The sequence below is a fragment of the Metarhizium robertsii genome (assembly GCF_000187425.2).
Source record: "Metarhizium robertsii ARSEF 23 chromosome Unknown MAA_Scf_12, whole genome shotgun sequence".
Taxonomy (NCBI): Eukaryota; Fungi; Ascomycota; class Sordariomycetes; order Hypocreales; family Clavicipitaceae; genus Metarhizium; species Metarhizium robertsii.
This window is the reverse complement of record NW_011942152.1, coordinates 401,222-419,762: the sequence shown is the minus strand read 5'-3', so window position 1 is coordinate 419,762 and position 18,541 is coordinate 401,222. Positions and strand designations below refer to the sequence as shown.

The window sequence follows — 18,541 nt, the reverse complement described above, 5'->3', positions numbered from 1 at the left end:
GGGTCAAGAGGCAAAACCGCTGCTCGTCGTGGCAAGATTGGATCATTAATGCGTCCAAAAGGATAAACGAGCCAATTGTTATTCACATGGGATCGCAAGAGTGGATAATGCGAGGGGAGCCCGAGGCGGTCTCGAGGGGGCACAGGTGGTACTTGTAGTAGTACTTGGTACTCTGTCAAGACGCATCATGGTCTGAATGCGGAGAAGGGAAAGGCCCTGCTGGCATGATGAAGCCTTGTTTACGGCACGTTGTAGTGGTATGTAGCAGATGGGCATTCTGAAGTCCAGGGTCCAAGGGTCCAGGGCCAATTCATCAAGGCATTCTTGATATTATTTGCAGATGCCGCCCAGCTTGGAGTACTAGTCCTATCACGACATACTACTCGGTATGCCACCTAAAATAAAAACCTTGGCAAATGCAGCAGGTTTGCGTGAGCTCCGTGGCAAGATGGCGCTTGGCCGACGACAAATTGTCCGGCAGTGCAGTGGACGAGCGCCGGTGCTTGAAGAAATGCCAAAACAAATGCTGGATGCTTGGCAGGGATCATGAACCATGGTAGCCGAGGTGGCTTGGCTTGGCTGCGGTGTCTGCAGAGTCTGCAGCAAAGGGCTGGCGGGTCCTCACGCGACCAACTGCCCTTTCGGTGAGGTATTTGGGAGTGCTGTAGCACCAGATGCGACGAGGCATGAGGGTCGGGGTCGAGCGATTGACATATGCACGAGGACTGCACGAGTTCGGTGACGGATAAGAATAAGCGTCGCATTTCGGGTTGAGCAGTGGCTTCCCGTTGGCGGTGGCATCCATTGATTGACCAGCCGCGCGTGATGCGAGTGCCGCCTGACCCGAACGCAGACGTGGAGGTGGCCGGAGGCGGCGATATTGATTATGCTGACTGTTGCTTCCTTTTCGGCCTCTGGTGCGTGTCTTCCAGATTGTCCCCAGATTTCTGGGTCCCCCCCGGTCGGCGTGGCTGGAGATGGCCCCTCACCCATGTCAAGCTTGTGGCATGCCCCCCCTGCCCAGCCAACCAGATGTCCCATTTTGCATCAAAATTCGTGTAGCAAGTACAATTATTACTCCATTGCACAAGGGTTTTTTTTTTGGCCGCCGTGTCTGCTGGCTCCTTCTTCCAGTAAGAGCTTCCATGCGTGTGCGGCCCAGATACTTCGAAGGCGCCGGGTGGCTCAACAGTGGACTAGCCAGCCCAAGTCCCAGCGAGGTGCGAAAACAGCTTGGATCCTGTAGGAAAAAAGCTTTTTGGACCCTTCGTAGCCAGACGATCGAGCACGGTGGCCGATGGACGCCTTTAACTGGTCCAATTCACTCTCGCCATCGTCCGTGGTCTCGGTCGTCGAAAACGGATATGTGCGTCATGGTATCTGGTTTAAAGAGACCAAGCGACCTCGAGATTTTGCACGTCGCTCGGTTGTTTTGGTCAGGGCATTATTGCTTTGCTCTGCTTCTCCTCACCATTCTTTGGAGGCAACGAGGTACTTGACTTAAAGAGAAAGCTGCGCTGCTTCTTTGCTCTTCTTGTATCGTCAGCCGTGTTGTCGTGCTTGCACTCACTCCGTTGTTCCTTCCGCTAGTAGTTCCTGCCAAACACGCCTCGGCTTCTGCGACGGTGGCAGCCGCTTCTTGTGTCCGGTCTTTTGCCTCTGCCTTTGTCTTCTTCTTGAAAATTTGACTTTTGGGGCCAATCCCTTCGACCCTTCGACTTTGGCGGCCATCGACGAAATAACTTTTTCGCCTGCCGTTCCTACATTGCTACAAAACCAGGCTCCTCTCCCAGGTCTTGCTCCCATCAATCTGCGAAAAACATCAAATCAGATTGAAACGGACCTACATTTTCTTGCCCTGCACGTCTCTGGCTGTGTGTTGGCCCGTTCAGCCATCCGCCCTCCGCTCCCGACACACCCCTTCTCTGCCTGCATCTGTCTCTCGGTGCGCCTCAAACAGATCCAATCTGCCGCCCAAATCTGCTTGGCACCATCTCCCGCGGGGTCAGTAACATCCGATGGCCGGTCCTGATTCGTCCGACTCTGATTCGGGAGTTCATCACCACCATCATCACCATCATCACCACCAGTCTATTCCTGGCGAAATTCCCATTCCCCACGGGCCTCCTGGCGACCACGACAGCGATGACTTCATCATTCAACACGGTACCCCCGACGAGCAGCGCATTTTCAGCCATGTAACTCGTCCCGACGACTCATATACACCTGATGGTGTGTACTGGGCTGATTTGCCATGGATGCAGCGTGTCAAATTTGTTAGCCAAGTTGATCGTGAGGCTGCTGCCAAGGAATTGACCACTATTGGCTCGATGATGAAGAAAGATCCCCTTTCTCCCCTTTCCTGGTACTTCCGACATGCCGTTATTCCCGGTGCTGGTCTCGGTCTCGAAGGCTATGTTCTCTTCTCCATTGGCAACTTGGAGCCACTCTTCGCCAAAGTCTGGCCTGAATGCTGGGGAAAGCACCAGGTTTGCAGCAAGAACTGGATTGCTAGTGTCACATACCTTGAGATTATTGGTATCATGGTTGGCCAGGTCTTTGTTGGCGTAAGTCTTCTTCCAATCCTACCGTTGCGTCGCCTTACCAAGTCCAATTGCTAACTAATAATGCCTTGTTCTTTCTAGGTTATTGGTGACTGGGTTGGTCGTCGCTGGGGCTTGATCCAGGATGCCATCATCATGTTTGTTGGTCTTCTCATGCTCACTGCCTCTTGGGGCCTTACTCTCGAGGGCTGGGTCATTTGCTACGCCTGGTCCTTGTTCTTCTACTCGCTGGGTGTCGGTGGCGAGTACCCTATTACCGCCACCTCTTCTCTCGAAAATGCTGTCACCGCTGGCAAGATGTCCACCAAGGAGGATCGTCTCCACCGTGGCCGCCGTGTCACCATGGCCTTCCTGATGCAGGGCTGGGGTCAGTTTGTCAACCAGGTTCTCCTCATTGTCCTGCTTGTCATCTTCAACAAGGGATCTGGCGCGCCACCTTACACCACCTCGGCTGCTCAGTATGCTTTCCGTCTGTCTTTCGCTTTCCCTGCGATTGGTACTCTCTGGCTCGTCTACTACAGAACTTGGAAGATGCCCAACGCTTCTAAGCAACTCGCTCAAGCAAAGAACCGTACCAATGTCACTGGCTACGACGTCACTGCCCTACGCTTCTGCTTCACCCACTTCGGTGGCCGTTTGTTAGCCACTGCCGGCACTTGGTTCTGCAACGATGTCTTTTTCTACGGCAACAAACTATTCCAGGGTCAGTTCATCAAGGTTATCTCGAACAACCCCAACTCTCTCATGACGAACTGGACTTGGAACCTGGTCAACATCACCGTCTCGCTGGCTGGTTACTATCTTGCATCTCTTCTCATCGACAACAAGCTTTACGGCCGCAAGATGATGCAGCAGGTTGGCTTCTTCATGTGCTTCCTCATGTTTGTCATCCCTGCCTTCCGCTACAAGTACTATACTAGTCCTGAAGGCATTCACTCCTTCCAAGCCATGTACTTTTTGTCTTCCTTCTTCAACCAGTTCGGCCCCAACTCTGTCACTTTCCTGATTGCCGGCGAGGTTTTCCCAACTCCCATCCGTGCCACTGCTCACGGATTCTCTGCCTGCATGGGCAAGGCTGGTGCTCTGCTTGCCTCTGTCCTCTACAACTACATCGACGACCAGACCAAGTTCTACGTTGTTCCTTGGTTTGGTCTTGCTGGCATGTTCCTTACCTTCCTCTACCTCCCAGACACAACCGGTCTGGATCTCAAGGAACAGGAGCGCCGGTGGAGATATATTCGTGACGGCAAGGCCAATGAGTATCACGGGATCGCTGTCCACCCCCAACATCTGAGTCTGTGGGAGCGCATCTGTGGTCTCCACAAGACCTATGATCCTGAGGCGGACTGGAAGGCTAAGATTGCTGATATGCGAACAGAGTGGGAGGCCGTCCAGGCTACCCGTGGGCCCAAGGAAACTGAAGGTGACCATGACCATGGCATGCCTGACGATGGTGAGTTCTCTGCTGAGATTCACGCCTACTTCAAACGCTCGAGCCCTGGAAATATGAACAGCTCTCCCGGCGTCCTCAGTGAAAAGGTTAGTGGTGATACAAAATAACCACCCAATATACCTCAAAACGAATATATACATCTTTCTGGCGTATCACGAATATTGCATAGCATCACAGGTTCGAGGTGCTTCTTTTGGGCAATGTGCGGTTTTGTTTCGGCGTTTTCAGGCTAAAAGGCATGGAGGTCTTTATAGGGTCTCAGTTTTGATGTTTATACTAGTATTTGCATCATTTGCTATGGCGAATTTATATCGCTGTCACAGGCATCTTGAGATGTCATGTCTATCAGGTCTATTAACTAGACTATAGGTGCAGTTAGACGATCACTACGTGGTGAAAATAATTCTTCTATAAAAACATATCTGGCTTATTATTGTGTGATTTGGCCTAGCGCGATTGTAGATTCGTCAATGCCATCTAAATTGTGAACTTTGAATTCTGACTACGGGCAAGAATGAGCGCAGCAAGTTTCTTCAGCACACGACCATGTCTTTTACTCATGAGCCCCAAGATTTCAAATATTCCTACACGAAACGAAGAATAGCGTAAAACATGAAAAAAAGAAGAAGTTTGAGAGAAATCATCTCGCATGGAGAATATGGAGAATACCTGCCTTCTTTGACAATAATGTACCCGCCACGTCTTTGAACTCCCAACACCATGCCATGTCGACAGTAGTAGGTATATCCTATCCCCTCCCGTAGTTTCCGTTCCACTTTTCTAAACTAAAAACAACGCCAGTCCATCGTATGATGTGCTAAATCAAAAACCCGCTGGAGTTTTACTGCAATGCTCAGATACAGGATGCGTCTCCTTTGGGTATTTTCCTCCAAATGTTCCTTCCCACATATAATAGCGGCTGTGAAGTAGCTGTTCTGGAAAGATTTCCCTTCCAACTGCCCGCTTTATGCAGCTCCTTATCCCCTGGCGAAGTGAAGCACAACGGTCTAGCCATAGACCCTCTGAAAAAAATCAAAATGTCGCCAAACTTAATAGCCGAAACTGAGGGGGCATAATGGGGGAGGGTCAAGACATTCTATTGGGGGCTTCAGTTTGCAACGGACTGATAGAATCTGCCGCTTCTGAATGCTGTGGACGGGTGTGGTTTGCGGTAGGTATGGGCACAGGCACAATAACCCGAAGTACACATTCATCCAAGTGCTCGTAGAAGTCCTGCGCTGTGGCAAACCGGCCCCCGCAAATTGAGCAACGGGCCCCAAAGTTGTGTGTAGAAGTTGGGCCATGGCCGTCCAGAAGATGCGCCAGACTGCCGCTGCGGTTATTTGTTGGCGTTTGATCAACATTGTGGGCTGTGGCAAGATGCCGCTTGAAGACGTCTGCTCGACAAAAGGCCTTCTCATATGGGGAACCCACTCCGGGACAGAAGGGACAAACCATTGTACCTCGATAATGCGTGAGAGCGTGGCGATTCTTGTCGTACTTCCGAGCAAATCCCTTTGTATGATATTCACAACTGACAATAGGGCATTTTTCTGGACGCTCTTCTTGATGTGTCAGCATGTGCGCCGCCAGATCTTTAACTATCCTCCCACAGTCTGGGTGAGGGCATTGGCTTCGGTTATCCGTCGGCCGTGGTCCGGATTGAGTAGACTGACTTGAGCTCCCACGTCGCCACGGATCGTCTATAGGGGACACCATATAAGCCCTAGACGCTGATGCTTCCGGTATGGCCCTGGATGTAGATGTTGATGATTCTAATGCCGGATCACCACCGTCTTCTTCCCCTCCGCTGAGATATTCTGCTTGCATAGGATCAAGTGGTTGCCGTACTTCTCGCATCCAATCTTTCAAGACGGACATAGGCGGCCAGTCACCACTGGCTTTGCCACCACGATGAGGACTAAAGTGTGCCCGTCGTAAGTGTGCGGCAGCATTATAGTAGGCGCCATACTGCTTTTGAGCCATACATGCCTTGCAACTGGATAGCGACACGACTGGTTTGAGGGAAGCATCTCTTGCATTTTCGGGTTCGCAGCAAACCCAACGACGAACCATTGCCGAGTGTTTTGCATCAGTATGTCTCCTTAGCTCGTGTTCCCCTCGAAATCCTTCAGGGTACTCATTGCACTTGACGCAGTACACGCGTCGCAAAGGTCGATGATAGGGAGACCTAAATCGCGACGGAGAGCCAGGAGCTTTCCACGGAGTTTCAAGCTGACTTGGGGTTACAGATGCTTCACCTACTGTATGCCGTCGTGCTCTTTCCACCTCTGGACCATACGGTACACTCCCAAGGTCCGATGTGCGACGCTGCGGCAGCCCTACGTCATCTTGGAAACTTGAATGCCACATTTGGGGACCAAGCGGCGGTGCCACCATAGGCAGCTGGGGCCGATGCTGTTCTTGCACAGAACGAAGGAGAGGCGCGGAAGACGACTGCCAAGCTGAACTGTTTGGTTTTCGCTGCCGAAGGAAGCCATTGAAACCCCAACTATCAAAATAGCTGTCGCCAAGTTTTAAAAGAAAATCGGCACTTGACTCGATCCCTTCATTTACCCACATATCTCTCCGAATTAGGTGATTGATACTGTAATAGAGAGACGAGTCTTCATGGGACATGCCTCCTTCCCAACTATCTGTAAAGAGCGGGCCGGATGAACAGAATAGCTGGACCAAAGCCCGGTACATGCTATGGATAACGTGGCTGGTGTTGCCTGTCGGGGATCGTAGTTGGTGCTGGAACACTGGCGTAGCATTCAAAGCTGGGGCCATGTCCAGCAAAAGCGTCCTCGTTGCGCTGAAAATACAAACCGAGAGAAACTCCGCTAGAAGATCCCTTGGTCGTTTATCTGATCTAGAAGAGCACATTATCTCAAATGATTGGAGAAACCGTAGCAGACAGTCCTCGAGTTGCCGCATATGCTCGTCTAAATCAACTCCCTCGGGTGGATTCTTTAGGTTGAATGTTGATCCAACACGAAAAAGAGGATCCGGGTGAATGATTCCGTAAAATATAGCCTCGCGAAGTAATAACTTGGCGGAATACAATGTTGGAAATGATGCCTCCTCATTTTCTCGCGACGTCGATAATGAACCGGTGATTCGAAGCAGCTGGAAAAGATCGTAGGCGGTATCCTGCGCGTGCCAACTACTAGCGATGGCAGCGAGCACGGGAGGGGCCCGCCTGGGTGCATCGCGGTTATATCCTGATGTCCCGTCGGTGGAGCTGTGTCTGGAGTCGAGATGTGCTGACCACCAGAAACCGTCCGGAAAGTCAGCGTTTTCTTTGACGATCTCTTTGAAGTTGTCGGGGAAAGAACAAGCGGATTCAAGGTACTCGTTTATGCCCCGGCGTTGCGAAAGAGGGGATGTTATTGGAGTGCGGGCTTGTCTTGGAGATATGGGCCCTGTGAATGTGGTCAGAAAAGCAAAAAAAGGTTCTTTGCGCACAGAGCATACCGGGTAGCAAAATATCTGCAAAGGAAGCAAGCGGGTTACGAAAACAGCCTATTACGCCCCAATGCTCCTCCTTTCCAGAAGGGGGATTATCGGAACAATTCGAACAAGGCTTATTAGTATCACACTAGACATGGGAAAACATCATTATCAGCAACTCAAGCCATCATTTCATAATTCAAAGACAAGGTATAAGGAAAGTGTATGTGTACCTTTTTCTTGGCTATTCTGCACCGAAGGCACGGTCCTGTCTCGGGAAATAGCTGGAGCTCTCCAATGGATTCTAACCGCGGTTGGTTTGTCTTTGATCTTTTTAAAGGCGGTAGCATGGCTTCGATATCGGCGTCACTCGAGCTCCTGCGCACACCCCTGGGCCCGGTTGGTGCATGAAAGGTATAATTTGCGGATAAGTCGTCCTTTTCTTCGGGTGGAAGTTGGGGGCTGATGACTGATAAACTAGAAGACGGAGGCAGGTTTGCAGTTTGCACTGGTGGGGGATGTCGATTCGATTGGGAACTGTTTAGAAGCCGAAGAGATTGCTCGCCGATGGATGGCACTGGGGGAGAGGTTTCCACAGAGAATCCAGAATCCCTCTTTGCGGGGGATTGGTGAATAAGACTGTGACTGTCTCTTTCTCCTTGGCTGGCGAAGCCGTAAACATAGTGGGCGCATTGGTCATGCCAACATTTGAAAGATAGCATCGATCGAAGTTTCCACCCAACCGCCTCTGCGTGCGCTTCAGAGCGATGCTGTGGAATCGAATCGTGCAGTTCGAGATGCCTTTCCAACCAGATACCAAAGTCTGGCGGCGCCGAGGGCAGCGACTTCCTCAACGGCTCTATAACATCCACTTCTATTTGGCGCATTAGCCATCATTCAGCTCGTGCTTCCTCTGTACTAGTAAGGGAGAGGCACTCATTTGTAACGACATACCGTTTTGCAAGCATACTGCCTCGACACATTCACACCGATACTGAAGCGCTCGCGCTTCTTCTGGACCAGAGAGAATAGGAATCTTGGATGCCAGATCTGCTTACACAAAGACAGAGAGGTTTCCGTCAGCAACGAACTCAACCACATTGTCTGCTTCACAGCCCGACAAGTCATACAGCAGGTATAGCAAAGAAATCAAAGGTCCTCTTCCCATGTACACCTAGCATATCGCGAGATGCCAGGCGGCGGGAGTGACGCAAAAAAAGAAGAGAAAAACCTTGATATTTAAATTACAAAATTATCAACATACCGTAGTGGTCTGCCAGATCCTCAAGAACGCGCAGCTTATGGCGTAACATGTCTAGCTCAACTGGGATTTCCAGACCATGTCGGGCAGCGATCAAAACAGAAAGCCTCGACTGGATATCGGCTTGCTGGTTGAGTAACTGGCGGATGGCGACACCGAGGTCCGGCGCAGCATGATCTGCGCCAGTGCCAGACATAGTCACGACTTCATCCCCCAAAGCCTACCATATAGACATAGTTACCTCGGAGGGGACGAAGAGCGAATAAGCTTGGCGTCAAGGCTCCTTGTCTTCCCTTTTTGATGCCGCTCCCAAGGCGAGAAGCCCGATATCGCTTGTTGCTATCGCAGGTACCAAAATGTACAGCGGATGTTAGGTTGGTGATGGAGGTTGGTTGGGGGATGTCAACCAACGAGGGAGCTCGTTTCGACAATTCAGGCAAAAAACCGAGGTGAGAGTTCAGGAACAAGAAGAGAGTGCCAGCAACATCGGCCTTGTTCCATGGCTCAGGCTCAGGCTCAAGATCAGGATCGGGCTCTGGCTTCCAGGGGAGACATTCAACAACACAAGGTGCTTGTTTTCTTTCCCATACAACATAGTCTGGGACTGGGACTCGTCACTCGTCGCGACGGGGGGCAGTGTGTGTGTCCTGTCCTGTGTCTGTGCCTGTGTACGGAGCACGGAGTACGGAGTACGGAATATGTGGATTGTGTGAGCGAGTATTATGGAGCAGAGACGAACAGAGCAGAGCCAGAGCTGACAGAGGAGTGGTGGTGTGTGTGAGTGCTCAAAAGAGCCAACTGGTGTGTCTCTCTGGCTTGTGGGTGTGCGTCTGTTTCTTGTCCGTCTGCGCTGTCCGTCTGCGTGTTTGTGTTCAGATTGCTGACTGGGTGTGTGGCGGCGGCGTGTGTTTGTATGCAGAACAGTCCATGTCTTGCTGGTGCCAAACAGGTCAGCTATCGTCAGCCATCAGCCATCAACCAGGGCCGTTTGACGTTTCTCGTCCTTTCTTCTGTCTCGCGTCCGTTCTGGCGGGAAGGAAGGGGGGGCGTGCAACAGCAACGTGCAGCGACATGGTAGTTATCAACAATGCCAGCAAGGGAGCTGGCAGCGACTGGGAAGCATTACCTTGGACTTAGTGACATGGATGCCATGGATGCCATGGGACGGACGTTGGACGCCGTGGTATTATTCCATGGATGAACTTGGCACTTGGCTGCTTGGGCGATATGTACATGGCAGGCCGCAGGAGTAGCACGGTGGGGGAGGGGCACCCACGCCGTTATGGTTAGGGAAAGTGGGTGCTTGATGGGTGAGTGGGACAACGGCGCCGGAGGGACTTGGCGGGTGTCCTGGAGTCGCTATTTCACACTGTACGGATTAGTACACTTTAGACGTTATGCCTCAGAGTCCCCATACAGTGTTTGTTGCGCATTGGCACATGATGTCAGGTACGTACGTGTCCGTACCTCCAGCCTCGAAGCCCAAGGGCCTTTCCTCCCAAACCCTTGCGCACCCAGCGGGAGGACCCGGCCAGGAAGGTGCTAGATGCCAAGTGCCAGGTGCCAGGTGCTCGAGTGGGTTCAATGCTAGCCGTCTCGACAGCTTGCGAGCTTGCCAGCCCAGTTCCCCTGGCGCCTCCAACACTCACCTCTCACCCAGTCGGCCGCTCTGCGAACTCATTCAATCTGCAACGACGAGCCTGGCCGAAGCCAGAGCCCTGTCACGAGCTGTGTCTGCATCCCAGCCCTGCATCCGCCGTCCATTGCCCATCCGCCTCGGAAGCCCACGCCTCGGAAGCCCACAACTTGACTGCCCGTGTCGCCGGAACGCAAGCCAGTCCGGCTCTTTCTCTCGCCCATGACCCTGTCGCTGTCAACCTCTATGGCCTACGTACTCTGATGCAGGTTCATCATACGTACCCAAGCTGACAGTCCTTGCATTTCCCGTCTTCCGCTCGAAATCCCTCGGGCTCCATACCACATACATGAGCTGAAATATCGCTCATCTAATCCTGCTTACCCTTTGTCAGTCTATTACATTCACCTCTTGTTTGTCCTCTCTCACAAAATCTCTCCCCAAGAACGAAAAGAATAAAACAAGAGTCACAGCAGAGCCGGACCAGGTGGGAATGTTTCTGACCGCCTCGAAGGGTGCATTCCATTGGTCTTTGGACTTTCTAACTGCATTCCAGCCCCAATTATCAGAATAATACTCCGTACGGAGTAGTAGTAGTACCTCCAAATCACTCCAGTATACGCACCCATGCCCCAAGGCTGTGCTCCTCAGCATGCTGTGATTCGTTGGCGTTAATGGGATCTTTTGGCAGACTAGGCTCCGCGACTTTGGCTGGCTAACGGCTTATGGCTTGACAGTTACCCCGTACTCCATGTGTCTGTACGTGTGTGTCCCATTGCCTGCAGGTGAACAGATTGGGTCGGTGGCTGGGGTCGTACACTCCGTGTTTAAGAACAAACAAGTACCTACCTACCTTGGTAGATTGGGACGAATGCAGTGGCCAGAGAAGCAGGGAGTCTTCTGTATAGGGATGCGACAGCCGGAGCAAGGACCGTGGGTAATGCCGTGCATAAGCCCACCTGCGGTAGGTAGTATTAGGGATGAGATTAAAATAACAATCGGCGTTTTGATGCTTCCAGCAGCAACACTTGATAACCTGCGGATCAGATAAAGTCTCCTGTGTTGGCCATGTTGCTTTCAACCCAACATTTATTCTTTCTCAAGGCAAACCGAAGGCAGGTCATGATGAATATATTCCGAAACGTCAAAGGGTCACGCTGATAAGCATTGGTTTGCTGATCTAGGCCGCGCTGTGCCCTTTTATTATTCATGAATTCCACAATTGCCGCCATGTATTTACTCCTGTATAGTGTATAGTATGCTGAAAATAATCAGTACGTATCCGGGCGCCTGCGAAGCTACTGTATGTCATGTTGAATGGCTGCCTTTTAACTTGAATGGCCATTCCTCCATCTATATGTATAATGCCACGGTTGAGCTGTCTCTCCTCTGTCTCAAATGGACCACTAGGCAGCTTGTTTGAAATACCAACGCCGCGCCTGACCCTACCAAGAAAATACCCGCACCCGCGTAGGTGGAACCGCAATGTTTTCGTGCTATGTCCTGTCTCTGTCCAGAATCAATCGTTACGATTCTTTTTTGGGGTGACAGAGGCTAGATCAGGTACTACAGCGGGGGTTCAGGAAGTTCGACCCCTTTGGAGTCGCTCAACGCCACCTAGTGGTCGAATACTTATGACCACAAACTGATAATTCCGGATGAAGGCGAGCGCATTAGCAATTACACCCCCCCGGGGTTTTTTCCGGTCTCAGTCTTATCCTGTTCTCACGGCCTAGCTCACCCATCTCTTCTGTGGGGTGTGTGCACTTGGCACACTCATCATTCGCTGCTCGCCCATTTCTCTTCTCGTAGGGGTATTTGCTTGCCGGAGGCTGCACGGGTGCCGTCATCTTCAGCCTTGAAGGCCCAATACTCGCCGAGCCTCTCCTCGGCGTATGAGGCGTAGTCGAAGTCGATGTGGGAGATCATGGCTTGGATCAAGGACCAGATGCCCCAGAAGAAGCCGGGAACACCCCGGAACACATCCACTTCCTCCATCAGCTTCCGAGTCTCTTCTTCCTCGTCCATTGCCTCGCCAGACAATTTAGCGTATGAGGCAATGTACTCTCGGATGAATGCAAGACGCTGAAATTTGGTGGGAATGGCGGCATAGTCGCAATTGTAGCCCACCCATTCGGCAAAGTGGTTTGAAATGTCAAAGGCAACCGGCGATGGAGTTCCATACTCGTAGTCAATGAAGCTAACGGACGGCTCCGTGCTGCCATCTCGATGAATAATTACATTGGCGCAGAGGAGATCGCAGTGAGCAAATACCAGCTATACATTCACGTGTCGGTTAGCAAACGTCAATTTGTGAAGGTCGGATGTAGGATTGAGGAAGGGACCGAGGGGGAGGGTAGAGTGTCTCAGGCAACATACCCCATTGTTACCCAATCCAGGGCGGTGGGCAAGACGCTTGACCATGTTTTCAAGCTCTTCCTGCAGCAGAGCTCGTCTCTCACGACGCGACTCTGTGTCTGTAGGCAAGGCCAAGATCCACTTCTGCATCGTCGTCCAGACATTGGGGATAGGCTTTCCGGCGGCGGCGTTCAGCAGGAGGGCATGATTATTGGCGTCGCCGTTAGTGGAGCTGTTTCGCCGAAGGGACGAGTCTGGGATACATGGCACAGTGGCATGCCACTGGGCTAGTCGTCGAGCAATAGCCTTGAGGATGAGAGGATCGGCCAGATCTTTGGGCTGAGCGACCGCGCCTGGGATGAAGCGGTAGAGCATGCCGTTGCCAAATCGAGCCAGCAGCTGAGGAGCCAGGTGGTATCTCATGAGGAGTTCATGGTTTGCTGCCTCACGCTCACGATCGATAAGGACATCGGTACCGTTTCCGTAGGCTCGGAGCAGGACAGCATCCTTGTCGATGTCAGCCTTGGTGAGCCCCGGACGGCGGTTGACTGCCTTGAGCAAGGTGTTGGTGATGCCGTCGGTGAAACGGACAAAATCGATGTGAGGTTCGTCCTCGGCCCAGTGAGGAAACAGCGTGAGGATGAGTTTCATTGCCGAGCGTTGAGAGTCACTGTTGTCGTATTTCAGGGGGATGAAGCGAACGTGACCATGTTCGGCAGCAGAGACTGCAGCGGCAGGCGACATGATGGATGAAGCGACAGGGCTGTCCGTCCAACCAAGCAGGGGAGGAGAAAATAAAAAGGAAGAAGGAGGCAAGAATTAAAGTAAAAAACGGGCGGCTATCTGGTGTTTCATTAACCTAGAGATGGTGGATGCCGTCAATTTCAGGGCGGATTCGCGCAGACAAGGCTACGCGCACCAGGTTTCACGGCGGCGGTTGCTGTCAGAAGCGTGAAGCAGAAGACTCATAGACGACTCAAAGAAGGACACAGGAACTCTTGAGAAGTGATACCGAGGCCTGCAGTCGAGGTGACGTTGGAACAGCGCACACGACCTATTGCCCTTCCAAGGAGTAGTTTAAAGCAAAATGGGAGGTTTGGAGGATGCGGTTGAGCGTGGGTGGGCCAGTTAAAGGAAGCGTCGCGCCCATGTGAAAGCGGCAGTGGTAGCGGAGTACTCTCAAGGCGTCAATCAGTCAATGAGCCAAGTCAATCTGGCCGTTGATCGAGTGGCTTGATCAGGCGAGGTTTGGTGCCACGGTGCTTGGCTGAAGATGCGGGCCCCGAGGCCAACTCGACTCGCATGCGGCTGCCGCAGACTCGTTGAAAGCAAAGACTGATGATCTGGATTGTGTTTTACTGACCAGATGCAGGCTGCAGTGTACACAAGAGACCGTCGCCATCTTGTCCAAGATGGCGGACGAGAGACGAATCAGGAGAACGAGGGGCGCGTGGCAGGCTCCAGCCTCCAAGTCCCGACTTCAGTGGATGAAATTTGTTGGGCACAGGCGTCCAATCAGCAGGAAAGGAGAACAGGGGGCAAGGGGGAGGCAGAAGCGGCCGGGGAGCCACCGTCGACCCTTCCTTGCATCACAGGCACCCCGAGGCACGGGGCACGCACCAAGGGACAATCTGGAAGCATTGATCAGAGTTGATTCCACTCAGCACCGAGGCATTGGAACATGCCGGGTCCACTGGTACAAAGTACTATGCGCACATCATCAGTTGCCCCCTAGGCCGCCCCGAGCTACGCACCAGACTTTAGAATGGACATCGATGGCGCAGATGCCATCAAGTCCAGGTGCCGTCTGCGGTGGGGCCACGCCCTGGAAGCCATTGCAAACAGACGAGACGGAATGCCACGCTCGTTGGCTCGGTACACAGAAAAGGGTTGGGGCAACTCATCGGACCCGCAATTGCACGTCCGGATACAAGAATATCTGGAACATTTGGAAACGGCCAGCGACGTCACAGAGCTTCCTCTCCTTTACTCCGCAGGGTTGCTCGAAAGCCCGCATGAGCTGCCGCCCGTTCATCCCCTCCATCACGGCAGAGCTATCAAACACTACGCAGCTGAGGGGGCTCCTTTGGTCCATGATTTCTAAACTTGTCCCGAGCACGGAGCATGTGTTCCTCTGGGGAGAAACGCATTGCACTTCCCGCCCGCTGTGTTTGGTTTGTTGGTGGTTTTCATCGCCCGAAACAACATCTGAGGCGAAAACGTCTTTTGCGCAGGCAGCTTGAGCTAAAGCCTTCCCGGGGTTAGCTCACGCCTTACCCTCATATACCTCCCTCGACGTTGCGGCCATGCAAGCATGCGCATGCATCAGAAGCGTGTACATGGATAACTGCGTTGCCTCGCTGCAAAGGAACCTCTGGTGCAGACAGAGAGAGGGGGTGGCGGCATGTCGATGCCATCCATGCTCGACCAGATCGATGCTCAAGCTCAAGCTCGTGCTCAGGCCTGCTTTGCTCGGCTGCCGAGCCACCTTCTGTGCTTGTTCCATATGACATGCTTTGCGCAAGAGATGCGTGAGCCTTGTGAGTGTGTGACACACCCATTTCCTATCTGGTTCTATTCACAATGCCCTCAAGCCGTTCATCCCCGAAGCGTGTTGCGAAACGCCCCCCCTCGATCCCGCACATCATTTATGGCTGGCCTCGTTGCACTAGTTGATAGACAAGGACAGGCGACAGGAGAGACATGTGCGAGAGGCACCTTCGATGCCGGAAAAGTGCCAGAGCTGATTACGTGGTGTGCCTTCATATTGCAGCTGTGCCTTGCCGCGACTTGTTCAACTCTGTCTCATCTGACCGCTAGTTGGTCACTGAGTTGATAAGGGATCTTTCCAGTTTAAACATGAGTTGTAGCGACGTGAGTTACTATTATTTTTCATTTGGACCGCCAAGTTGAGATGTAGTAAGCAAACCGATTGTGTTTATAGGACCACTGCTTCCTCGGCCCAAGTTCACCCATGAGCTCCCATTTCTGACCGTGTGTTGCGCTGACTTGCTTGCCACCTTTACCTAGTTTGATGGTATTAGATGGCCCATGACTACTTCGCGGGGTCTTGTACCGTCACCCTTGGTCTTTTCTATTACCGCTGGAGCAATACAAGTAATCTAGACATGATAATATTTGCAAGTACGGAGTAGAGACCAACACCAACTGTGGCTTAGATGGACCACGAAATCATCTGTGTAACCCAGATAGGAATGTTGTCCTCCACGAAGAGTACATGGCAGGTCACTACGGTATGTATAAATTTCTTGGCTTTGGATACCAGTGCTTTGGCCGTGACCAAAATTCTGCGACATGGGGAAGAATGACTTGTCAATTATACGTACGGCAAAAGCGCCGTCGTACCAAGCTGGGCGGACTTCATGTCCATGTCAGAGTTTGATTGGTTTGCGAGACCCCTTTTTACTATCGTACCCGAATGCTCAAGTACGCCCGTCTCGACCCAGCCACAACATATTATTACTCAGAGCAAGGCATTTATATAGTTCAACTAACCCTATATATACTAAAATATTGGCATTGTTACTTGGTCCGAGTAGTCAAGATTACCAGCCGCCGACTCAATGCGGTCAGCGCAAGTGCCAAAGATGCGATCCCACACCCGTGTTTGCTTGCCATAATTGAAACTCTTCCTCCAGCCCTTGCGATGGTGCAAGTCATGATCCTCGCCCACAAGGTCCATACGGAACGCTTCAAGGAGCCAAACGACGGTCGAGGGCGGCGCAAAATTAGCCCGGACACCACTATGCCCCCAAATCTCCGAATACACCACGTACTGGTGGCATATCCACCATTCATGGAATCCAAGCGGTAAGCCTATAGCCCAGAGCGTCATGTAGGCCAGGAAAGGCATGCCAACCATGTCAAGGAATTCCTGCTCGTGATCAGCATAGGCTGTCATAAGCGGGTTAGGGTGTTTAGTTAGGTGATGCGTGCGATGGTACTTCCATAGGAATGGGATGTCATGCATGGCGCGATGGTACCAGTAAAACCAAAAGTCAAGGGTGACACTATAGAGGCCATTCTCAACGGCAAGCCAAGCCCACCATTGCCAGTCACCCAATGAGGCCGCGGGGGATTGGCGGTGGTTACGGGTCATATAAAGAGCCATGGCGATTCGGGAGCCGGTTGTTTTGAGGAGAGAGGCGACAATCTTTGCCACGCCCACGTCTGGAACCCCGTCACGCTGACTTACGTCCCCGTCCAGGAACCCATACTTGTGCCCCAGGCGGCGAAGGATATGGACTTCGCGGATGGCGATGGCGGTCGAGGCAGAGAGGTAGAGAGCGAAGAGGCCAAGATAGCCTGGGCTCTGCCGCCCAGTCAACGATGTCCAGACCTCTTGGATCCCGAGTGGAAGCAGCGCGTAAGTGAGGATCCATAGATGCTGCGACCACTGAGAGACATGTGGCATCTTGTCCGTCTTGGGATGCACTGGTATGGGCTTGTCCAGGTCGACAGGATGCGCGTTGAACAGCTCGATCATCCAGTGCTCCCTGGCCCATGTGCTCCTATCGGCCAGTCGCCAGGTGGACTTCATCGAGTCCTTCGCATTTGGTTTTATAGTCATGTTGTCGCTTTTGTTTGCAAGTTGAATTCTTGTGATACACTTTGCCTCTTGCACAAGGCACAAAATCTATCGGCGAGTTAGCTGAGAGGTGCAAGCAGACAGGCTCGAGGTCCTTCAAAGACCCTATCCTTTAAATATCCGTCGATTATAGTCCACAGCGGAGTGATGACACAACTTTACCGATCCCCCAACATGGTAGGAAACATGACGTGTCGTCAGGACTCGTTGGCAGCCTAATGTTTCGAAGCGCGCACGCAAGGCTAATGTTGTTCGTCCGATGGCCCGGTCCGTGGAGCACCAACAATCCTTCAACACCAAATTATCGCGACACCCAGCCCGTGCTTTTGGACGATCCGTAAATGCTTTTACATTGCTCTTAACGGTCATGGCTCGCAAAAACCCAGGGGAGTCATGGAGCCTGATGTATCGGATGAGGCCGTACAGCTCTAATCACGCTGACGGCTCAAGGAGTAGTTTGAGGACGCTGGGCCGAGAACGGACGACCTGTCGATGGACTATTTACCTACCTTTAGCTCCAAGGTACTTTCTTCAACTATCAATCGATGGCTCTGTTATTTGACACGTGGTCTTGCCACAGAGATATCAATCAGCCACATCGAATCATCGCTCACAGCAGGGTTGTTGTATAAAGTACACAAGGACCTTTCACATGCTAAACCCTAGTCGCCCGTTCTGTCCTAAATATTTCAGAAACTCCCCGTCGGGGGGAGGGTGGTCTATTTAGTGGCCAAGGACAGATTGTAGCAGGTACTGTAGAGTCTCCAGAATTTGGTAGCATTCAAAAATGAACATCACCACGAACATTGAGTGCACAAATCTGGACAATCTTGGCCTGCCCTGGGAACCACCTGGATATATAGGCACCTATAAGCAGGTAGCTGCTACCAATGATGCCTCTAATGCTGACATGTAAAGCATCTAATGGAAGTGCTGACCGAACTGCAAGGCGTGGGCCGTTTCCGAATGGAGTCTGTTGGACCGGCCGCATCTTCACGGCACGGAGGGCACAAGAAATAGACTCTTCTCGTCTACTTCATTCACAGTCTGTAATAACAAGAGAAGGTATCCTCTCAGCCTTACACATCAGGGCCTATCTGCGGTTGAGGCGATTTTCTTGTCCAAGTTGGCAAAGAACGACAACGCCACTGACACAACTGTGCCAAAAGTCTGAATAACAAATCCAGCCAAGGATCTAACCACC

General features: G+C 52.0%; 4 protein-coding genes across 4 annotated transcripts; 1 reads left to right on the top strand and 3 right to left on the bottom strand.

Annotated features, from left to right (window-relative positions):
- Positions 1–2,018: 2,018 nt before the first annotated feature.
- Positions 2,019–4,124, top strand: MAA_00193 (MFS phosphate transporter; the record flags this gene model as incomplete). Its single annotated transcript, XM_007818191.1, has 2 exons — positions 2,019–2,567; positions 2,646–4,124. The coding sequence occupies 2 exons, from the start codon at positions 2,019–2,021 to the stop codon at positions 4,122–4,124; spliced, it is 2,028 nt and encodes a 675-aa protein (XP_007816382.1).
- A 979-nt stretch (positions 4,125–5,103) lies between these two features.
- On the bottom strand, positions 5,104–8,930 carry MAA_00192 (zinc finger protein; the record flags this gene model as incomplete). Its single annotated transcript, XM_007818190.1, has 5 exons — positions 5,104–7,445; positions 7,498–7,621; positions 7,707–8,347; positions 8,428–8,523; positions 8,738–8,930. 5 exons carry the CDS (start codon positions 8,928–8,930, stop codon positions 5,104–5,106), a joined length of 3,396 nt encoding a protein of 1,131 aa, XP_007816381.1.
- Positions 8,931–12,149: 3,219 nt separating this feature from the next.
- Positions 12,150–13,472, bottom strand: MAA_00191 (Protein kinase-like protein; the record flags this gene model as incomplete). Its single annotated transcript, XM_007818189.1, has 2 exons — positions 12,150–12,647; positions 12,750–13,472. The coding sequence occupies 2 exons, from the start codon at positions 13,470–13,472 to the stop codon at positions 12,150–12,152; spliced, it is 1,221 nt and encodes a 406-aa protein (XP_007816380.1).
- A 2,782-nt stretch (positions 13,473–16,254) lies between these two features.
- Positions 16,255–17,319, bottom strand: MAA_00190 (fatty acid hydroxylase superfamily protein; the record flags this gene model as incomplete). The annotated part of the gene is made up of 1 exon (XM_007818188.1): positions 16,255–17,319. One exon carries the CDS (start codon positions 17,317–17,319, stop codon positions 16,255–16,257), a length of 1,065 nt encoding a protein of 354 aa, XP_007816379.1.
- Positions 17,320–18,541: the final 1,222 nt, after the last annotated feature.